The 22313-nt window shown below is 40.0% G+C and overlaps 1 protein-coding gene across 3 annotated transcripts in view; it reads right to left on the minus strand.

Annotated features, from left to right (window-relative positions):
- The window catches only part of CMBL (carboxymethylenebutenolidase homolog), a 66041-nt gene extending 44180 nt beyond the window's left edge, over positions 1-21861 (minus strand). Inside the window, exons 1-2 of one of the 3 annotated variants that reach the window (XM_033929819.1) lie at positions 21696-21861; positions 1232-1468 (exon numbers count right to left, since the gene is read on the minus strand). In XM_033929819.1, coding sequence (XP_033785710.1) covers positions 1232-1446 — 215 coding nt within the window. In that variant the 5' untranslated portion in view covers positions 1447-1468; positions 21696-21861. Of the gene's footprint in view, positions 1-1231; positions 1469-3417; positions 3677-19948; positions 20209-21695 lie in introns of those variants that run through there. The other 2 variants (XM_033929817.1, XM_033929818.1) reach the window with 2 other exon arrangements.
- Positions 21862-22313: the final 452 nt, after the last annotated feature.

The raw sequence follows: 22313 nt of genomic DNA on the forward strand, positions 1-22313 counted from the left end.
AAACTTTATAAAACACATTATTATATTTTCTTATAAAGCACATATTTTAACTGAACTCTGACATCCTCAGCGTTTCCATTCACAAAAATAGAAGGAAGAAAAGTTCCCATTTCCTGCTGTCTCATGTCCCCGGCCTATACAATATTTTTGCAGACCCTTCAAAAGTCTGACCAAATCCTCGTTTCACCATTAATGCAAAAAATAGAAAATTGGCCATCTTCCAGCTGTGGCGAAAAAATGAATTTTGTGTGCAGGAAAGACCCACGTAAGGATGCATTAAGGCCACATTATACAAAAGGGCCCCAAATGTGCACCAACTAATGCTCACCCTTAATAGCCACTGTGTTGCAGTCTGTTCCTCTGTATTAAATTTGTCTATTTCTCTGTTTTCAAGCTGAAAATAGCTTTCTGAACCAGAAAAGGGTAAGTCTCAGTTATATTTTAAAATAAGGAAAAAGGGAGATCAAAAATGTAATATAGGAAAAACAGGAATTACAGTCCTTCATGGAGACTTAGACCTGGGGAATATGGAGTAGCCATCAGCCACTCTACAAGACATTTTTGAAAGTAAATATCAGGGAAGTTTTCAGGCCAACTGAGAAGACAACTAGAATGCAGTCAGAGAAGTTAGTAACTCTATATTGACAAATAGCAGAAGAGACAACTCATTGAGGGGTGGTAGATTCAGGGGCAATGTTAGGAAATTCTACTTTACAGAGAGGGTAGTGGATGCCTGGAATGCGCTCCCGAGAGAGGTGGAGAAGAATAAAACTGTGACTGAGTTCAAAGAAGCGTGGGATGAACACAGAAGATTTAGAATCAGAAAATAATATTAAATATTGAACTAGGCCAGTTACTGGGCAGACTTGCACGGTCTGTGTCTGTGTATGGCCGTTTGGTGGAGGATGGGCAGGGGAGGGCTTCAATGGCTGGGAGGGTGTAGATAGGCTGGAGTAAGTCTTAACAGAGATTTCGGCAGTTGGAACCCAAGCACAGTACCGGGTAAAGCTTTGGATTCTTGCCCAGAAATAGCTAAGAAGAAAAAAATTTAAATTGAATCAGGTTGGGCAGACTGGATGGACCATTTGGGTCTTTATCTGCCGTCATCTACTATGTTACTATGTAACTATGTTACTATGTACTAAGGGAAAGAATTATTATATGCATTGACCATTTTAAAATTTTATTAATGTATCAAATAGAATTCTTCTGTTCTGTGAACAACACTTACATGTATCCATTAGCTGCGAGCATATCAACGATGTATCTCGTGTTTGGAAGATCCCAGCCAAATATATCTTGTACTACAATAACTGCCTTATCAGAGCTGCACTGTGGTTTGCAGAGATAGGCTTTGATATGCTCAATTTGTACCTCTTTACCAAGCCCCCCATATTCAAACTTGTCACCAATGTCACATGGGCAAGGACATGCTTCATTTGCCATTTTGAAAACAGCTACAGAAAAGCTGCAAAAGGAAAAGATAGATATTAGTCAACATCCAGCAAGTGAAATACAAAAGGTAGTATAAAAAATTTAAAAAATATATAAACAGATATAGCTCAAGACAGCACCTTGTAATCTCACTGGTCAATTCTGGCATATAATTGGAAAAAAACAGAGCTAAAAGCTCACAATACAACAAAGGCACGTATAGGATCTCATAACCAAGATACAGCAATACAGAAGAAATTTTTTTTAATATTCCACCCCTCCTTTCCCAAAATAAACAAAATGACTAAGCTGTTGGAGGTATGAAGCAAATAAAATTACCCCCCCCCCCAACCTTTTACGAAGCTGTGTTAGGCTTTTATTTTGGTTTTTAAATCTCCGGCCATGGCGATATTAGCTCCAACGCTCATAGGCATGAGTTACAAATTCAGTAAATGACTATTTGCAAAGGGTGTTGGTGAATTCCAAAATAATATAGATTATAATGCTCTCCCATCAGGTGAATCTATATCTGTAATCTTTTGGCTCGCTATTTTAAGAAGCTGAAATCATTGTTGCACTCCATTGTTCCAAGGAACGGTGCATAGCATCTAGCTATCGTATTAAAATGACTTTTACCCAGCAATAAAGCTTTTTTGAAAAACGTTCTCAGTCCTTTCAGCACTGGTGCACATATATTAAAATATGAGAATAGTATTTTTGGAGACAACATACTGCAAGCATGCCACAGGTGTGATATAAGGTCTAAGATTTGTTTCCAAAAGTGTTGTATAATAACATATAAGTAAAATATATGACCTAAAGCAGCATTCAAGTTGCATACACTTCAGACAGTTGGAATGCTGCCTTAATAAGAATTGTTTTGCCCATTTGGGAGAGATATACAACTTTATAACCATCTTATAACTCAGTTCCCTTAGGGAAATTGATAGCCTTATCTTAGTTGAAATATTCAAATTTTTCTAAAAACTATTCCCCTCTTCTACAAAGCCGCACTAGCGGCTGCTGCATGATAACAGCCCCGAAGCCCATAGAAGAGGGGGTATGTCTGAGATTGAAACTCCCAAATCTTGTGACCATTGTTGGCTAAACCAAGAAAAGTCATATTCTACTACTACTAATTATTTCTATAGCACTACTAGACGTATGCAGCGCTGTACAGAGTCACGAAGGAGAAAGTCCCTGCTCAAAAGAGCTTACTAAGACAAACAGAACAAACAAAGGATAGATACAAAGCCTTTTTTATTTTTCTGGAGTGAAACTGGAATTTGTAACCTGTGGGAATGTGCATCTCTTCTCATATTTTACACAGTACAGAAGAAATTCATTTCTCTTTTCTACTTTTCTAGTGTTCTACTGCATAGATTTGTCTTCCTGAAGTTCAGGTTTTGTCACAGAAGCACATACAAAAGGTTAATCCTTGATACTCCACAGACCTGGGAGTTTGAAAAGAACAAAAACACTGTGGAGGAGATGATGTTCAAGATGCAGGCTTTATTAAAAGTAAAGTCCAATAGGGCATGGCTTGGACGCGCATGAGGAAGGTCGGCTAATAAGTGAGCTCCAAGAAAAAGACCTTGAAAGTCTGCAAAAAGTCTAAAAGAATTTAAAAAAAATAAGAAAAAAAAGCCTGGATTAAATAAAGAAGATAAGATAAAAGATGGCAACAGGAAAACAAAACAAGAATGACTTTGCGCTGGCTGGTAGCAGCAAAAGAGCAAAACCGGAACAGGAGACAGGTTCAAAAATGACAGATATAGAAGTAATAAAAGAACTAAAGGAAATAAAGGAAATGCTATCAGTTTTAACAAAAAAAGTTACGAATATATCAGAGGACGTTTCAACGCTAAACAAAAAAATGGATCTCCTGGAATTAAAGTCAAATAATCTAGAAGAAAGAATGATGCTTGTAGAAGAAGAAGCAAGATACAGTCGAACAGAAAGAAAAAAAATAGAAATACTTACTAAAGAAATTGAAGATTATTCTAATCGAGAAAGAAGAAGTAATGTCCGTTTGATTGGATTACCAGAAGGAGCAGAAAAGGGAAATCCGGTAGTCTTTATTGAAAATCTGTTACCCAAACTACTTCCGATAAAAACAAAATATCCCATAGAGGTAGAAAGAGCACATAGAGTGCCTATGAAGAGAGGAGAAAATCAACACGGACCAAGACCATTTATATTCAAACTATTGCGCCACCAACAGGTCTTAGAAATACTTCAACTAGCAAAGCAAAATAAAGGTCTTAAATATCAAGATGCTTATATCCACTTTGTTCCTGGTTTTGCTAAAAACACAGCGATAAAAAGGAAAAAGTTGCTGGAATTGAGGCCAAAACTAAGAGAATTAGGTGCAAAGTTTGGATTAATGTATCCTGCAAACATGAAGGTTACCATCGGAAATAAAACTTTTACATTTGATGATGCTGAGAAACTAGAGAAATTTATTCAAACTCAAGAAATACCTATGTCATCCTAATTTTGAATAATATGTCTTTAATTTATTAATTAGAAATGTTGAGGAAAATATTATACTATATATATCATCATATATTAATTATATAGAGAAAAATAATTTTAAAGAATTTACTATATTTCAAAATGCAACGATTTAGAATGTTTTTAATTAGCTTCAAATATATTCTTTTCAACGTCTCTCTTACAATAGAATTAGAATGTAACAGACATTCTAAAATGCAAAAAAAAAAAATTTTAAAAGGCTTAATGCAATTATATGTTTGTAAGTTTAACAGGAAATAATTATAATTATAATATAAAATATGAAAAGAAAGAAAGTTAACATAAATTTAAATGAATGTAATATAGAAAAGATAATATAACTAAAAGCCTGCTTTGAAATTTATTACAGACAGAATAGATTGGTGGGAATATCAGAGATTAAAAAAAAAAAAATTGAGGGGGATGGTTTTTCGGGTGAGGTTTTTCTTTTCCTGTGGTGAGACTGCTGCGGGGTCGCACACCGGACACATATATATACTTGTTTGAATTGTATTCCCTCTTCTCTCTTCAAAATGACTTAAAAATTTAAAAACTTACAATCCCGAAGGTCTATGCGTGAGGAACACAGGAAATGGATTTTTTTCATACCGGAAACACAACATGAACATATAATATAAAATATAAGAAGAAAAAAGAAGAAAAAGAAATCAGAAAATGGATTATAAGAACTTTGGAAGATCGTAAAGAACTATTCAATATAATCTCCTTAGGAAAAGAAGAAGAAAGAAGACAAGGAAAAAGAAGAAAATAAAAATGAGAAGAGATAAAGAGAGAATCAGATAAGTGGAGAAACGATGTATGTGCCTGGTGTGTGATTTTAGCGGTGTTCTCTCATGGGGGGGGGGAGATTCTTTACTTGTGAAACTATTGTTCCTATATCATTATGTTCCCATATTAATGATATTACTATAATAAAATATAAGATGAGAGGAAAAAGTTTTTTGGGATATAATAAAAGATAAATACTATATTTATTTATTTATTAATGAATTAATGGTAATAAATATAGAATTTTAAAATATCCTACGAAATGTATATGAAACTGACTGAATTCATAGATATATAATATATGAATTATTTACATTTTAATATTATTTAAATATTTAATGACTTAAACTGTATTTGGAAAGCTAAAGGGTCTTCTTGGAGTGTGTTATGGCTGATCTTGATATGCGTGTTGCCAAGTATACACTATTTTTGCTGAATGGGGAGGGAAGGGAGGGGGGTAGGAAAAGGGAGATGAAATTAATTAAAGAAAATCTTAAAAGTAAGGGTTTAATAATAAATAAAAGAATAAATATTAAACATGTGTGGATATCTGATCAAAAATATATTTATAGAATTTTACTTCAAATATTACTTATTAATTTAAATGGCTCTTAAAATTTATTCTCTTAATGTCAATGGTCTTAACCATCCAATCAAACGAAAGAAAATACTAGATTTTCTTCATAAGCAAAAAGCTGATATTTATTTCATACAAGAGACACACTTGTCAGGTATTGAATCTAATAAACTAAAAGAAGGTTGGGTGTCCAAATGTTTTTTTGCACCGGCTGTTGGAAAAAAAGCAGGAGTAGCTATTCTCATAAATAAAAAATGTATAGCAGATTTTAAGTTAATAAAATTTGATCCATTAGGAAGATGGGTACATATTAAAATGGATCTGAGGAATACAACCCTGGACTTATTTAATTTATATGCTCCTAATTCAAATCAAATGGAGTTTTTCAAAAATATTCAGCAGATATTACTACCACTGGCTGCTAATAATTTAATAGTAGCTGGAGATTTCAATGCTGTAATGGATCCTATTATGGATAAAAAACCAAGTAAAATTATGAAATCATTAGGATTAGATAATTTGATACAAACTTGTGATTTAGTAGATATATGGCGTATCCTTCATTTTAATGATCAAGAATATTCTTTCTGTTCTCAGGTCCATAAATCCTTTTCAAGAATTGATTATATATTCGTTTCTAATAACATAGCACAAAAAGTGATGAAAGCAATTATTGATCCTATTATTATATCAGATCATGCTGGTGTGTGGATTGATCTGCAGAATGATATATCAGTTTATTCTAAACCAATTTGGAGATTTGATAATGCTTTACTTGCACACATAAAATTTATAGAAAATATTAAAGAAAAAATGCATGAATTCTTTCAATTCAATAATTCGGATAACATAAACATTGAAATTTTATGGGACGCTTATAAAGCAACAATGAGAGGGAATATCATATCATATTCTGCATATATGAAAAAACAACTTAAAAAACAATTTATACAATTGGAACAAGAAATTAAATTATTAGAACAAAAATTAATTATTAAATGGGAACATGATACATTGCAGAAATTATTAAAAACAAAAGTTAAATATAATGAGATTTCTTCTCAATTTGTAAGGAAAGATATGTTCTGTCGGCAAGTACAGTATTATGGAAATTCAAATAAAAATGGAAGATTATTAGCAAATTTTATTAAAGCAAAAAAAAGAAAATCTAAGATTATTGCAATTAAGGATAAACGGGGCAATACACACACTAGTAATGAAGATATTATAAAACAGTTTCTTGATTTTTATAAGGATTTATATACTTCTGATACTTATGAAAATAAAGAACAAGATGGTATAGAATTTTTAAAGGCATTTATTGGACCAAATATTCCGGATCATATAAAAGGAAGTTTAGAAGAACATATATCTTTAAAAGAAGTAGAATCAGCATTGAAAGCTCTTAGAGTTGGATCCGCTCCAGGTGGAGATGGATATACTGTTGAATTTTACAAAACATTTCAAAATATTTTATTACCTTATCTATTAAATTTATATCAATATCAAATAAATAATGGAAATATATCAGGAACTATGGCTGATTCTGTTATAATTGTCTTACCAAAACCAAACAGGGATCCGACATTGATAACAAATTATAGGCCTATATCTTTGATGAATGTAGATGCTAAATTAATTGCTAAAGTGCTAGCTATAAGATTAGCAAAAGCTCTTCCTTTTATTATTGATATACACCAAACAGGATTTGTTGCTAAAAGACACTCTTCACATAACACTAGATTAGCATTTCATTCTCTAAATTTAGCAAAAAATTTGAATGATCCAGCTTTTCTAATATCATTAGATGCAGAAAAAGCATTTGATAGAGTAGAATGGAAGTTTATGTATCAAGCTCTAGAATGGTTTGGTATAGGACCTGGTTTTATTAAAATGATTCAAACATTATATAGCTCCCCTGGAGCAAGATTAAATATAAACAATAACTTATCTGATAAATTTAACTTGCTAAGGGGAGTTAGACAAGGTTGTCCTTTATCTCCCTTACTTTTTGATATCGTTCTAGAACCCTTATTAATTGCAATAAATCAAACTAAGGGAATAAAGGGAATCACATTTTCTAATTGGGAGTTTAAATTATCTGCATATGCAGATGATATATTATTATATTTAAGAGAACCAGAAGACACCATTCCACATCTACTTAATTTAATAGAAAAGTTTGGAAAGTTTTCTGGATATAAAATCAATTGGGAAAAATCTGAAGTTCTTCCAATTAATATCCATTGCACCAAAGGATTATTTGATTCATATTCATTTAAATGGAAAGAGGAAGGACTAAAATATTTAGGTATTCTTATAAAAAATACAATTGATGACACAGTTAAAGAGAATGAAAAACTTTTATTAAAGAAAATAACAGAAATGTGCGAGCAATGGAATCCTTTACATCTTTCTTGGTGGGGAAGAATCCAAACAATTAAAATGATGATTTTACCTGTGGTTTGTTATCAAATGAGTATGATTCCAATATTTTTTCAGGGGTCATTTTATAAAAAATTAAACAGTATACTAACAAAATTTGTTTGGTTTGGGAAAAGACCAAGAATCGCTTTAGCATCATTACAAAAAACAATTAAGGAAGGAGGGGTAAATTTTCCAAATTTCTATAGGTACCATCAAGCCTATATTTTAAGACAGGGAATGTATTGGATCCTCCCAGATCTCATGGAAAATGTACCCGACTGGTTATATTTAGAATGGCGCCTCATGTTCCCTTTACATCCAGAACATTTCATTAGTATAACAATACCTAGGAGATATAAAGATCATAGAATTCTAATAGATACATGGAAAACATTAAGATTTATAAGCAATTTATTAACAGATCCATTGGCTAAATCTTTAAATCAATCTATTTGGGTAAACTCCAGGATCAAAATTGGTGGATTTAAAATAGTATGGAAACAATGGATAAAAGCAGGTATACGTACTTTAAAAGATGTAATAGTAAATGGATCACTGCTTAGTTTTTCACAATTGCAACAAAAATTTGGATTAGAAAAAACACAATATTTTAAATGGATGCAATTGAAGCAGGCCATTCAGGAAGGGTTCCCTGAATGGAAGAATCTTAACACTCAATATAGTTTACCAATCCTTTGTTTTCAAGCGGATTTTCTAGGACACCAAGCCGCAAAATGGTATAAGAAATAAACGAATTTTTAAACAAAAAAAAGAGATCAGGACTTAGGGATATTTGGAGTATTGAGATAGGACAGATAATTTTTCCATCTCAATGGCAAAAATTTTGGTCCTGGAGAATACATACTACAAGATCAGCATCTATGAGTCAAACATGGTTGTTTTTATTACATAGAGTTTTATGGACCCCTACGAGATTACAAAAATTAGATAGTAATATATCTAATAGATGCTGGCATTGTAGGATAGAAGTGGGGACATTGGACCATTTACTATTCTTTTGTCCCTGCATTAATTCCTTTTGGAAATTAATTTGGCCCCAAATTAATAATTTATTAGAAAATCATGTTGGACTATCATATGATATAATATTATTTGGAACAGCAATGAGAACACAAAGTCCGATTTCAGCTAATAATAATAAACTTTTATTAATTTTAACAGGGGTCGCCATACAGCAAATTACTCAGAACTGGAAGGATTACACTAAATTGAATTACACTTTTTGGTGGAATTCAATTTGTCATATATATAAAATGGAAAAAGTATTGGCATTACAACAAGGTTATATTAAAAAATTTAATAAAATATGGGGACCATTGACAAATTATTCTACTGATCAGATATAATAACACATGTATAGAACATATAGAAGGGGTAGGGAGGGAAAACTATTGTAATATTAATATGATATAAAATTCTGATAAAGGGTTTATTTAATTCACATTGTAAGAACATTTAATAATAATTTCAAGTGTTTTTTCATAATTGAATGTATTACATGTATTTCACTTGATGTAAGAATTTAAAAAAAAGAATAAAAAATATTTATTAAAAAAAAAAAAGTAAAGTCCAATAATCCACATGAAAAAATACGGTCCATGTTTCGACAAAACTGTCTTCCTCAGGTGTCCTATGAATAATGATTTGATAGATGGAATATTTCGTGAAGTAACAAAATGATTTATTTACAATAAATCATTCAATAAATTGTGCTTTAGTGTGTGATAATGTGGATTTTTAATAACTTGTAAGTAGTGACTGGTATAAGGAATGTGTTTTGGTAATGAAAACTATAAATGACTGTAAATGTGCATGTGTGGAGAATATCTAGGAGTGTCTGCATATTTGTATTTTTAATTTTTAGTTACTTATTCTGTATTTGTTGAGAACCTGTTTTGGTAGCAATGCAGCTTATGCTGTTTTTCCCATAGGAGGCGAAAGTGCCAAATGTTTAGCACCTGACTGTAGCTGACCTTTCTTGAATTTACCTCAGGTATAAAATAACTGTGCTCAGCTTTGTAAATTACCCTCCACATATGCATCTGCAGCATTGTCTTTTGTGTTGTATGTTAAGGACTAATAGCGCAAATGTGAGAGAAAAATGTGGGAGGGGTGCCAAGCTGCTTCTATGTGTTTTGGGGTTGTTTTTTTTGCTTAGTCATGACTGACAAGGGGAAAAGCTCTTTTGCAACCAACACAAATTAGTCCTATCACAGCAGTTCATCTGTAAACTTACCTTATGATGCCATTATTTAAATTTGGCATGTGAAAACTTGCTTCAGGCTGGATTTTTCACAGCAAAACAAACTCCCTTCCTTCATCACAGAATGAAATCAAACTTTTTTTTTGGGGGGGGGGAAGGTATGTTTCATTTGCTATATGGTTTACAGAGAATATAAGATTTAAAAAAAAGAATAGACATTCTGGAAGTAAGGCAGGATTATAAAGAAGACAAGCCTACAGCTTAGGACTTCATGTTTCTCTAGCATGGAAAACTATCGTGTTTCCCCGAAAATAAGACAGTGTCATATTAATTTTGGGTCACAAAAAATGCATTAGGGCTTATTTTCGGAGGATGTCTTATTTTTTTTCATGTACAACAATCATCTTTCCCTTCCTCTCCTCCACCCCAATTCTTCCTCTTTCCTTTCTGCCCTTCCCCCCATGTGCAGCATCTTTCCTCCCCTCTCACCCATCCCCTTGTGCAGCATCTTTCTATCCCTCCCTCCCATCCCCTTGTGCAGCAGACCCCCACTGACCCTCCCAATGTGACACAGCAGAATGAAGGCCCCAGCGGGGAAGGCCATGAAGCAACCTGTTCAGAGCACTGCTGCTGCTACTGCTTTAGGCAGCCTCGGAGCAGAGGTATGTCAGGTCTCACTAGGGTGGGGGTCGCAGAATTGACGAGTCCGATTTTTTCAGCAAATTGGGCAGCACTAGTGTCAAGGATGGGATTCAGGGAGTGTCGGGGACATTCAGAGAGGAGGGGCTTCGGGGGTCAATCTTAACTAAGGCTTATTTTTGGGGTAGGGCTTATATTAGGAGCAACTTTAAAAATCATGCTAGGGCTTATTTTCGGGGATACAGGGTATTAAACCTTAAAAATTACTTTCTGCTTAAATCAAGGGGACCTTTCAAATGTTGCAGCTTAGGAGCCACACAATCCTGCCAATCCAATCTCATCAGCTTCTTTGACTGGGTAACAAGAAAGTTGGACTTGGGAGAGTCTTTGGACATCGTGTACCTGGACTTCAGTAAAGCTTTTGACAGTGTCCCACACCGCAGGCTGCTAAGCAAGATGGAATCGATGGGGTTAGGAGAGACACTAACTGCATGGGTCAATGATTGGCTGAGTGACAGACTTCAGAGAGTGGTGGTTAATGGTACCCTCTCTAAAACATCGGAGGTGACCAGTGGAGTGCCGCAGGGCTCAGTCCTGGGTCCACTCCTTTTCAACATATTCATAGGGGATCTGACTCAAGGGCTTCAAGGTAAAATAACACTATTCGCCGATGACGCCAAACTATGTAATATAGTAAGTGAATGTAGTTTACAGAATTATATGGCGCAGGACCTGCTTACATTGGAAAGTTGGTCCTCAACCTGGCAGCTAGGCTTCAATACTAAGAAATGTAAGGTCATGTACCTCGGAAGTGGAAATCCATGCAGGACGTACTTCTTGAACGGAGAAACTTTAACTAGGACTTCAGCAGAACGAGATTTAGGAGTAATCATCAGTGCAGACATGAAAACTGCCAATCAAGTGGAGAAGGCTTCATCTAAGGCAAGGCAGATATTGGGTTGTATCAATAGAAGTTTCGTCAGCCGAAAGCCTGAAGTCATAATGCCGTTGTACAGGGCCATAGTGAGACCTCATCTGGAGTACTGTGTGCAATTCTGGAGGCCACATTACAGTAAAGATGTGCGCAGAATTGAATCGGTTCAGCGGACGGCCACCAGGATGATCTCGGGGCTCAAGGGTCTCTCGTAAGAAGAGAGACTGAACAAATTGCAGCTCTACACTCTCGAGGAACGTAGGGAGAGGGGAGACATGATCGAAACATTTAAGTACCTCATGGGACATGTCGAAGTGGAAGATGATATTTTCTTTCTCAAGGTACCCTCGGCCACAAGAGGGCACCCGCTCAAACTCAGAGGCGGAAAATTTCATGGCGACTCCAGAAAGTATTTCTTCACAGAGAGAGTGGTTGATCATTGGAACAAGCTTCCAGTGCAGGTGATCGAGGCAGACAGCGTGCCAGACTTTAAGAATAAATGGGATACCCATGTTGGATCCCTACGAGGGTCAAGATAAGAAAATTGGGTCATTAGGGCATAGACAGGGGGTGGGTAAAAAGTGGGCAGACTTGATGGGCTGTAGCCCTTTTCTTTCGTCATCTTCTATGTTTCTATGTTCTATACATAAAAAAAAGCTCCTTTTACAAAGCCGCACTAGCGTTTTTAACGCATGTCTTTCGGTAGTTCCACTGACTGTTGCTGGTGATTTTCCATGGCCTCCCTTTATGCCTCCTCTATGAACTTCTCCAGCTCTCTGACTTCTTCCTTTCTGTCTTGTTCTCTGCTTTCTCTGTCTTGACATTCTCTGCATCTCTGTCTCCCTCCTCCGCTGCCTAAAGTGCCTCCAGTTCCAGTATTTTACCCTCCAGGAGTCTGACTTGTTTCTTCAGGCTTTCCATTTCTCCGCATCAAGCGCATACGTAAGACTGCCTCCCAGAGGGGAGATAGTCATACAGATGGCAGACGGTGCAGAAAACTGGGTAGCTCAACATCTTGCTTCCGTCTGCTGCTTCCACTGCTGCCTGCTTGCTGGTCTGCTGTGGCTGTCCTCTGTGCCTGCCTGGCTGTGGCTGTCTCAGTGTCTGCTGTCCTCTGCGCCTGCCTGGCTGTGGCTGTCTCAGTGTCTGCTGTCCTCTATGTCTGCCTGGTTGTGTGCCCTCTGCGCCTGCTGTGGTCTCCTCCTGTTTCTTCTTTAGCAGTGGCTCATCCCTTCTCAAGGCCCTTCGCAAAGGCGCTCTCGCTAAGGCGAGCACCTTTAACGCTCGCCTTCGGCGCACACTGAACGATTAAGCGCCATTGTCTCGTCCCCTTTAGAGTCGGAGCCCGGTGGATGATGTCGGGGGTGGGCAGAGCTTACTCTCGCCGCCTCCCTTAGCTCTCTCTCTGTCCTTGCTCCCCCTCTTCTGCCTCTATCCTTCACCTACTTTCCTCTTCCGCTAGCAACCTCTCTCCTTCCTCAGCTCTCTGCTCCTTCCTGCTCATCTGCCCGAGTCTGTTGATTCACTGTTGGCTCCTCCCCTTTAGAGTCGGAGCCTGATGGATGATGTCGGGGGGGGGGGGGGCAGAGCTAACTCTCTCCACCTCCCCTAGCTCTCTCTCTGTCCTTGCTCCCCCTCTTCTGCCTCTTTCCTTCGCCTACTTTCCTCTTCCGCTAGCCGCCTCTCTCCTTCCTTAGCTCTCTGCTCCTTCCTGATTGTCTCCCCGAGCCTGTTCATTCGCCGTTGTCTCCTCTCCTTTAGAATCGTAGCCTGGTGGCGATAAAAGATCCGATGCTCATAGAATTCCTCTGGGATCAGAGCTTTTCCTGCTTTTCTGTCCAGATTTTGTTACTACTATTCGGTCTTCAATTTCCTTCTTTTTACTACATTTGTCTGAAGGTCTCCATCCATCCCTTTCCCTCGCCCTGGCCCTCCCATTCCCATTCTCCTTCCTCATATTTCTCAGGAGGTGAAGTAAGCTATTAGAGCTAAAAAAAAAGAATCCTTCAGAAAGTGGAAAAAGGATCTGACTGAAAATAATTGTAAATAGCACAAAGAAGTCCAAGTCAAATGCAAGGCGCTAATAAGGAAGGTGAAGAGAGACCTTGAAAAGAAGATTGCACTAAAAGCAAAAACATGCAGTAAAAACTTTTTTAGGTATATTAAAAGCAAGAAGCCGAGAAGATAATCAGTTGGATCGCTAAAACAACCGAGGGATAAAAGGGGCTTTTTTGCTTCGGTCTTCACTGAGGAAGACGTGGGGAGTTGCCAGTGCCAGAAATAGTATTCAAGTCTGATGAATCAGAGAAACTCATACAAATCTCTGTAACACTGGATGATGTAACGGGTCAATTTGACAATCTGAAAAGTAGCAAATTGCCTGGACCAGACGATATACAAACCAAAGTGTTGATGGAATTGAAAAATAAACTTGCAGAGCTATTGTTAGTAATTTGTATTTTTTCTTTTAAAATCAGCATAGTACCAGAAGACTGGAGGGTAGCCAATGTAATGCCAATTTTTAAAAAGGATTCCAGAGATGATACGGGAAATTAAAGACTGGCAAATCTGACGTCGGTGCCGGGCAAAATGGTAGAGACTATTATAAAGAACAAAATGACAGAACATATACATAAGCATGGATTAATGAGAGAAAGCCAACATGGTTAAGGGAAATCTTGCCTCACCAATCTACTGCATTTCTTTGAAGAAGTAAATGAACATGTGGATAAAGGTGAACTGGTTGATTGTGTATTTCAAAAGGCATTTGACAAAGTACCTCATGAAAGACTTCTGAGGAAATTAGAATGTCATGGGCTAGGAGGTAATGTCCTATTATGGATTAAAGAACTGGTTGAAAGACAGAAAACAGGGTGGGGGTTTAAATGGTCAATATTCTCAATGGAGAAGGGTATACAATGGGGTATTTTGTATATAAAGAGGTATTTTTGTGAGATCGATTGATCTCTCTGCATCCTATATATTCTTTGACTGATATATAGTGGGGTTCCCCAGGGGTCTGTGCTGTGACCGCTGCTATTTAACATATTTGTTAATGATTTAGAGATAGGAATAACTAGTGCGATAATTACATTTGCCGATGACACAAAGTTGTTAAATTGTAAGAAGATTGTGAAAAATTGCAAGAGGACCTTGTGAGACTGGGAGACTGGGCATCAAAATGGCAAATGATGTTTAATGTGAACAAGTGCAAAGTGATGAAAGTGGGAAAGAGGAACCTGAACTATAGCTACATGGTGCTAGGTTCTATGTTACGAGTCACTGCCCAGGAAAAGGCTCTAGGAGTCATTGTTGAGGATACATTGAATCCCTCAGCTCAATATGCATTGGTGGCTAAAAAAGCAAATAAAATGTTAGGAATTATCAGGAACGCAATGGAAAACGAAAATGCTATAATGCCCTTGTATTGCTCTATGGTACAGCCACAACTTGAATACTGTGTGCAGTTCTGGTCACCGTGTCTCAAAACAGATATAGTAGAATTAGAAAAGCTACAGAGAAGGGCGACAAAAATGATAAAAGGTTTGGGACTGCTTCCTTATGAGTAAAGGCTAAAGCGGCTCGAGCTCTTTGGCTTGGAGAAGAAACAGCTCAGAGGTGATATGTTAGAGGTCTATAAAATACTGAGTGGAATGGAAAGGATAGATGTGAATCGCTTGTTCTAGTATTTTTGGAAGAGTGGACAAGGGCAGTGTTCTTCAACTTTTTTATACGTATTGTGATATGCAAGGTATGCCTGCTAGGACTGTTCCTAGTACCAAACCTATTCCCAGAGCAGATAGTGCCCAAGCTGCTCCTTTAAAACCTCAGGGTAACTTTTTGCCTGCTTTTTCTCCTGTATCCAGCAGAGAGAGTCCTAGTGCCAAACTGCAGGTTTCCCTTCCCCTACTTAGTCAGGGAAGGAAAAACAGGATATCCAGCACACCTGAGCGTTTGGGGCGTGGTTCCCAACTGCTAAACCTAAGGCCTGCTTGGCTAGAGGGGGAGAAGGAAAGCTGGAGGCAAGCTAGGCAGTCGCAAGGCTCAGGGCTGGGAGCTCTGCCTAGCTGTTCAGTTCCTGAGCCGATGGAACTTGTAGAGGCTGGGGCAGAGTCACCTGAAAGTCCATTTGAAGAGTTCCAAGGCATGGAGCTGGATTTGGAGCCGGAGTCTCTCCCTGAGGTACCTGCCAGCCTACAGCCCATGGAAGTCTGCTAACCAAAGGCAAGTGTCCATTGCTGTATCATAGTGGATTACAAGTGTCCAGGTTTTTCTGGAAGGACTATTTTTGAACTGGTTAGACCGGATTGGTTTGCAAGGTGTGTGGGGTTAGCCTCACATTATATGTGGTGGGATAGCGGGCCAGTGATTGGCAAAATTTCATCACTTGAGGCACACTACCTTGTCCAGCACTGCAGAGGCTGGAGGAAAACTGTGCCATAGCACTGGTTCAAGTTCAGTCTGGTTAGGAAAGAAATAAGGACTTGTGCTGAACCTAGGTCTTAGCCAGACTAATGTAACTTAATTTTGAGGAACTCTGTCTTAACTGAAAAGAACTCTTTTTGAACATAGAGAGTTAAAGATTCAGATTTTTGAGTTTTGTTGTTTTGGTTTTGATATTCCCTTGTTGGAGAGAGTATCCAGCACAATAAGACTAAGGAGTTTTGCCTCTTCTGAACATCTGAACATTACCTATTTATGGCCTATTCCTGGCAAAGTTTAGTTTCTTATTATTTTGTTTTGAGAACTGTTATAAGGCTGAAGTGTGAAGCAACCATTTTGTTTTTGGATTTCATGAATTAAATCCAGTCCAGGTTTTGGTTTTCCCTTACTTACCTGTATGCGTTGTGTTTTCTTTTTGCTAAACCGGACTTATTCTTCCTTGTGTCGCAAGCCGCAGCACACAAGAGCTAAAAAAATCCATGTCCCAGCAGCTCGGGACCCATTGCCCTGACCCCGCTGGTGACATAACGTGGTATCATTCATGGGATTGAATATACATTGCCACATGGGAGACTGAAAGAAAACCCCCTACAAAAAAAAAAACCAGGACAAGAGTAAAGTTTTTTTTTGTAACCAAAGTTTGTTGGAGTGGATTACATCCATTGGAGTGGACCGGGACCGGGACTGCAGCGGAGTACAAGCAGCAGCTGTGGGAGCATGTCCGGACCTGAGGAGTCGTAGTAAAAGAACTGTGGAACCAGACCGGAGGGAGCCCAGCAGTATCGCAGGACGCTAAGCCCAGATATTGAAACCCAAGGCTAAGACTCATCAGTCTGTCGGGTAAGAGTACCCTGGGGACAGCTAGTGGAGGATTTGGGTTTGGTAGAAGGCTTTGGCTAGCGGTGGTTGGGTGGAACTTGCGGGTGTGGGCCAAGAAAAAAAAAAAGGCCGCACTTGGGTTTCCTTTTCTTTGTTTTTTTTCCCCTAGGACCCAAGATGGATGTCCAACAGTTATTCACCCTTCTGGCCTCTGAAAGACAGAAACAAACGGAGTTCCTTAAGGCGGTGCTGCAAAGCAACCAGGACCTATGGCGTGCCAGTCAGGCAGAAACTGGATGTAGGCATGCGGAGTTGGTCCAAGCTATGGGGGACCAGGCGCGGACATTAGCCCAGCTGCTCCAGGGGACTAGTGGAGCCGGCGCCGGGTCAACATCACCCATGGGAGCTCTGGTAGGACCATCGTTGATCAGTAATATGCAAGTGTGTAAGATGGGTCCCAATGATGCTCCAGATGACTTTCTTGTGGCCTTCGAGAGAATGGCGGTAGCAGCTGGTTGGCCTGAGCAACAGTGGACGACGAGACTGATCCCGTGCCTCGCAGGAACAGTGCTCGCTGAAATCAGATAGATGCAGCCCTTCCTGGGGTCAGATCCTGCTAGATCCTGGATATCCTGCAAATCCTGCACATCCTAGCATATCCTGTGATTCTGATAAGGAAAGAGTGCATGGAATGGATGTTTTCTGCCTTATAGGTGGTTGATGATGCTGAAATCAGATCGATGCAGCCCTTCCTGGGGTCAGAATTGCAGGATCCTGGTACATCCTGACACATCCTGGCATATCCTGTGCTTCTGATGGGGAAAGAGTATATGGAATGGATGTTTTCTGCCTTATAGGTGATTGAGGATGCTGAAATCAGATAGATGTAGCTCTTCCTAGAGTCAGAATTGCAGGATCCTGGTACATCCTGGCATATCCTGTGCTTCTGATGGGGAAAGAGTGCATGGAATGGATGTTTGTTTTCTGCCTTATAGGTGGTTGAGAATGCTGAAATCAGATAGATGCAGCCCTTCCTGGGGTCAGAATTGCAGGATCCTGGTACATCCTGACACATCCTGGCATATCCTGTGCTTCTGATGGGGAAAGAGTATATGGAATGGATGTTTTCTGCCTTATAGGTGATTGAGGATGCTGAAATCAGATAGATGTAGCTCTTCCTAGAGTCAGAATTGCAGGATCCTGGTACATCCTGGCATATCCTGTGCTTCTGATGGGGTAAGAGTGCATGGAATTGATGTTTTCTGCCTTATAGGTGGTTGAGGGTGCTGAAATCAGATAGATGCAGCCCTTCCTGGGGTCAGAATTGCAGGATCCTGACAGATCCTGGATATCCTGCAAATCATGGCATATCCTGTGATTCTGATAGGGAAAGAGTGCATGGAATGGATGTTTTCTGCCTTATAGGTGGTTGATGATGCTAAAATCAGATAGATGCAGCCCTTCCTGGGGTCAGAATTGCAGGATCCTGGTACATCCTGACACATCCTGGCATATCCTGTGCTTCTGATGGGGAAAGAGTATATGGAATGGATGTTTTCTGCCTTATAGGTGGTTGAGGGTACTAAAATCAGATAGACGCAGCCCTTCCTGGGGTCAGAATTGCAGGATCCTGACAGATCCTGCTAGATCCTGCGCTTCCTGGCATATCCTGTGCTTCTGATGGGGAAAGAGTGCATGGAATGGATTTTCCTGCCTTATAGGTGGTTAAGGGTGCTGAATCCAGATAGATGCAGCCCTTCCTGAAGTTAGAATTGCAATATCCTAGTACGGAATATTGTGCACCTTGCCCTAGCCCTCTATGTTTAGGAGGTCAGGCTGCTCTTACTCCCAGCGTGTTCCGTCAACCAATTTTTGATACTATTTAAAGGAGGCCAGGTGGCACTGCTAGAGCCAGAATGAGAGGGCTGGGGTAGGTTAGGGTTACCAGATTACCCATTTGGAAATCCAGACCCCCTAGAACCGCCCAGTTCTACTCATTCCTGCCCCATCATATCCCAATCCCGCCGTCAATCCCACCCTAACTCTCCCCCCCCCCACATTGCTTGCCGGGTTTTCAAAAGCCCTATGGATTTCCAGACGTCCTCAAAAGGAGGAAATTTCTGGGGGAACCTGGATGTCTTGTAACCCTACAGTCAGGTATCCCTCAAAGCCACACAAAAAGCAAAACCTTGTTGCAGGCAGAAGCGTTTTGCACTTCTTTTACAGGATGTCTGAAGTTAATTTACATTCTGGGTTAAAGTTGAAAAACTGATGTCCAAGAAACATGGGGAGAGGACAATAATCTACAGTGCACCTTGGATTTATGTTAATTTTGAACGCAAGCATTTTCTGGTAGAAGACAGATTCCACCTTTTCAACAGTGTCACACTTTAGTCCATCCAGAAGGTGTTGATCTTCTCCTGCTGCAGGTTTAGAAATATTAATGGAAGGAGGAGAAGCTACATCCTGCTGCACTGTTTAAAAGACAGTAACATTAACTTGCCTAGGGGAGCGTGTTGCACTGTGGTTAAATCTACAGCCTCAGCACGCTGAGGTTGTGGGTACAAACCCAGGCTGCTCCTTGTGACCCTGGGATAGTCTCTTAACACCCCCCCCCATTGCCCCAGGTACATTAGATTGATTGTGAGCCCCACCAGGACATGCAGGAAAAAAATGCTTGAGTACCTGAATAAAATCATGTAAACCAGGGGTGCTCACACTTTTTTGGCTTGCCAAGCTACTTTTAAAATGACCAAGTCAAAATGATCTACCAACAATAACATTTTTTAAAAAACACAAAACACACTGTACACAGAGAAAATGTTAATTATCATTTGAATTCGGATTTTTTTTCAGAGGTCAAGGCAGATGACTTTAAAATATGCAATGTCACCTCAGTAACAACTATACTAAAATAGACAAATATACCCCCTCTCCTTTTACTAAACCGCAATAGCTTTTTTTAGCACAGGAAGCTGCACTGAATGCCTTGTGCTGCTCTCGATGCTCATAGGCTCCCTGCGCTAAAAATTGCTATTACGGTTTAGTAAAAGGGGGCCACAGTGCAAAATATAGGCAGCAGATATAAATTCTCAAAACGGACACATTTTGATCACTAAATTGAAAATAAAATCATTTTTCCTACCTTTTTTGTTTGGTGATTTCATGAGCCTCTGGTTGCACTTTCTTCTTCTGTAAAGCCAATATTTCTTTCTTTCTCTCTCCCCCTGCCATGGTGCCAATTTCTCCACTTCCCCGATTCTTTTCCTATCCCCACCCCAAACCACCAACGCGATTTCTCCATGCTGCTTCCACGAGCCAGGCCTGGCGTTGCCTTTGCAATCTTTTTCTCCCTGCTGCTTCTCAAAGCCAGGCCTGGTGTGTACAAGTGCCGGGCCCACAAGATTTCACCTCTGATGTCAATGTTAACGTTGGGGAGGATGTTCCAGGCCAGCCAGCAATTGGCTGGCCCAAAACTTCTTCTCCAACGTCAGAATTGACGTCAGAGGTGAAGTCTTGTGAGTCCGGCACTTGTACACACAAGTGTTACTTGTACACACCAGGCCTGCGTGAAATTTACGGGCGGGTTTAGTGCTGTGACGCATGCAGTAGCACACATGCGCAATAGCCTAACTTCTTTTCGCGCCCTTTTTTGAAACCGGGCCTTAGCTCTGCTTTACGCATGCGTCACAGCACTAAACCCTTTAAATTTCGCCCGCGAGTTCAGCTCCAGTTTTGATTCCACGCTAGAGCCAGCAGAGGGTAAGTGTTTCGCTATGTTTCATTGGTTTTGACTTCGTTTTAAAATTTTCCCTTTATTGATTGGCATTTACGTTGCAATTTTCTGGACCTTTGTTGAAAACTTGAGCGGATATTTAAGTACCACGGAAATTGAATTTATTCTGTAGTATCAGTGGCGCACAAGAAGCCAGGGCGCCGACAATTCGGTGCAAGACACACCCCCTCCCGCAACGGCAGCCACCCCAAACCCCCAGTCGGAGCTCTTTAAAAATTATTTTTTCCCCCGCCGCTTTTGTGCCGATTTGTCGGCGCGCGATTATCCCGTCACCGTTTCGTTTAAAAATAAAAAAAATCGGCCCCCGATTCGGTGACCAACCCTCCTCCTTGTGTCTCCTAAAGCAGGACGGCAGCGCTGCCTTTGCTGGCTGTCCACTGCCGCTGTCGCTCCTGCTTTAAAGGGCAATGGGGAGGGTCAGTCGGGAAGTGCTGTAGCGTCCTCTGGCTTTCCCCCTGGCCTCACGCTCTTAACTAAATTACCAGTAGGTGGTGACGGACCTCGCGGATCTAAACCCGTACGGCCTTAAAAATCCGAGGTCCGTGTCGGTCCGTGTCCCTGCCGCTTGTAGTTTCTGTCGCTGACAGACCTTGAGATTTTAGCGCTGACGGATCCTTCTCAGCTTAGGGAGGGAAAAGTGTTAGGATCCGTCAGCGCTAAAAATCTCTTCCAGGTCTGTCAGAGCCAGAGACTAGTGCTGGAGCGGCAGAGCAGAAGCCAAGAGAGCGGGGAAAAGAAGTCTCCAAACTCCAGCACTAGTCTCTGGCTCTGACAGACCTCGAAGAGATTTTTAGCGCTGACGGATCCTAACACTTTTCCCTCCCTATGCTGAGAAGGATCCGTCAGCGCTAAAATCTCATCAAGGTCTGTCAGCGACAGAAACTACAAGCGGCAGGGACACGGACCGACACGGACCTCGGATTTTTAAGGATGTGACGTTCAGATCCGTGAGATCCTGTTGTGTAGGACCCCTGAACGATTTGTTGAAGGGGACGAATAGATTGTTCAGAGGATCCTCCCAACAGCCAGTTCTGATGGTAGAAACAAAGAAACCCTCCCCCCTTTTTTGCCTGTCTTTAGCACATCTAGTTTCTACCATTAGCCGAGCGAGGGAAAAAAATTGAAGAGGATGAGCTTTTAGCTTTCTAAAGAAAGGACAGATGTGTCCATTGTTTGTCCATTAACAACATTAAGCCAATCCACCCAAACTGCGCGAGAATCTGAAGTCCGCCTTCGCTTTCCCTGCAGCTCAGCTCAGGCCCCTGACTCCCTCGCGGACCTCACGGATCTGAACTGCACGTCACATCCTTAAAAATCCGAGGTCCGCCCACTTTTAGTCTGGCTCTGAGAGAGCTCTATGACAATTTAACTCTGACGGATCCTAAAAGTGGTACTGACCTCGGATTTTTAAGGACGTGCGGGTTTAGATCCGCGAGGTCCGTGAGGTCCGCGTTTTACCCCTTCCCAAAATTGCAGGATTTCACGGATTTTCTAGGATCCTGCTCCACCTTAACAGCAGACCTCCTCTTTTTTTGATTGCCACAGCTCCTGCTATGCATTTACTGGAGTCCCCTACAACGCTGGCTTCTCCTTTCTGCCGGTCCCGCCCCTTATGACACGCTCTTCTCTTCCCGAGTAGGCGGACCGGCAGAGAAGAAGACGTCAACGCGGGGACTCCCTTTAGTTTAGAATGACAAACCAGACGGAAATAAAA

This window comes from Geotrypetes seraphini, chromosome 2 (assembly GCF_902459505.1).
Source record: "Geotrypetes seraphini chromosome 2, aGeoSer1.1, whole genome shotgun sequence".
In the NCBI taxonomy this organism is placed as follows: Eukaryota; Metazoa; Chordata; class Amphibia; order Gymnophiona; family Dermophiidae; genus Geotrypetes; species Geotrypetes seraphini.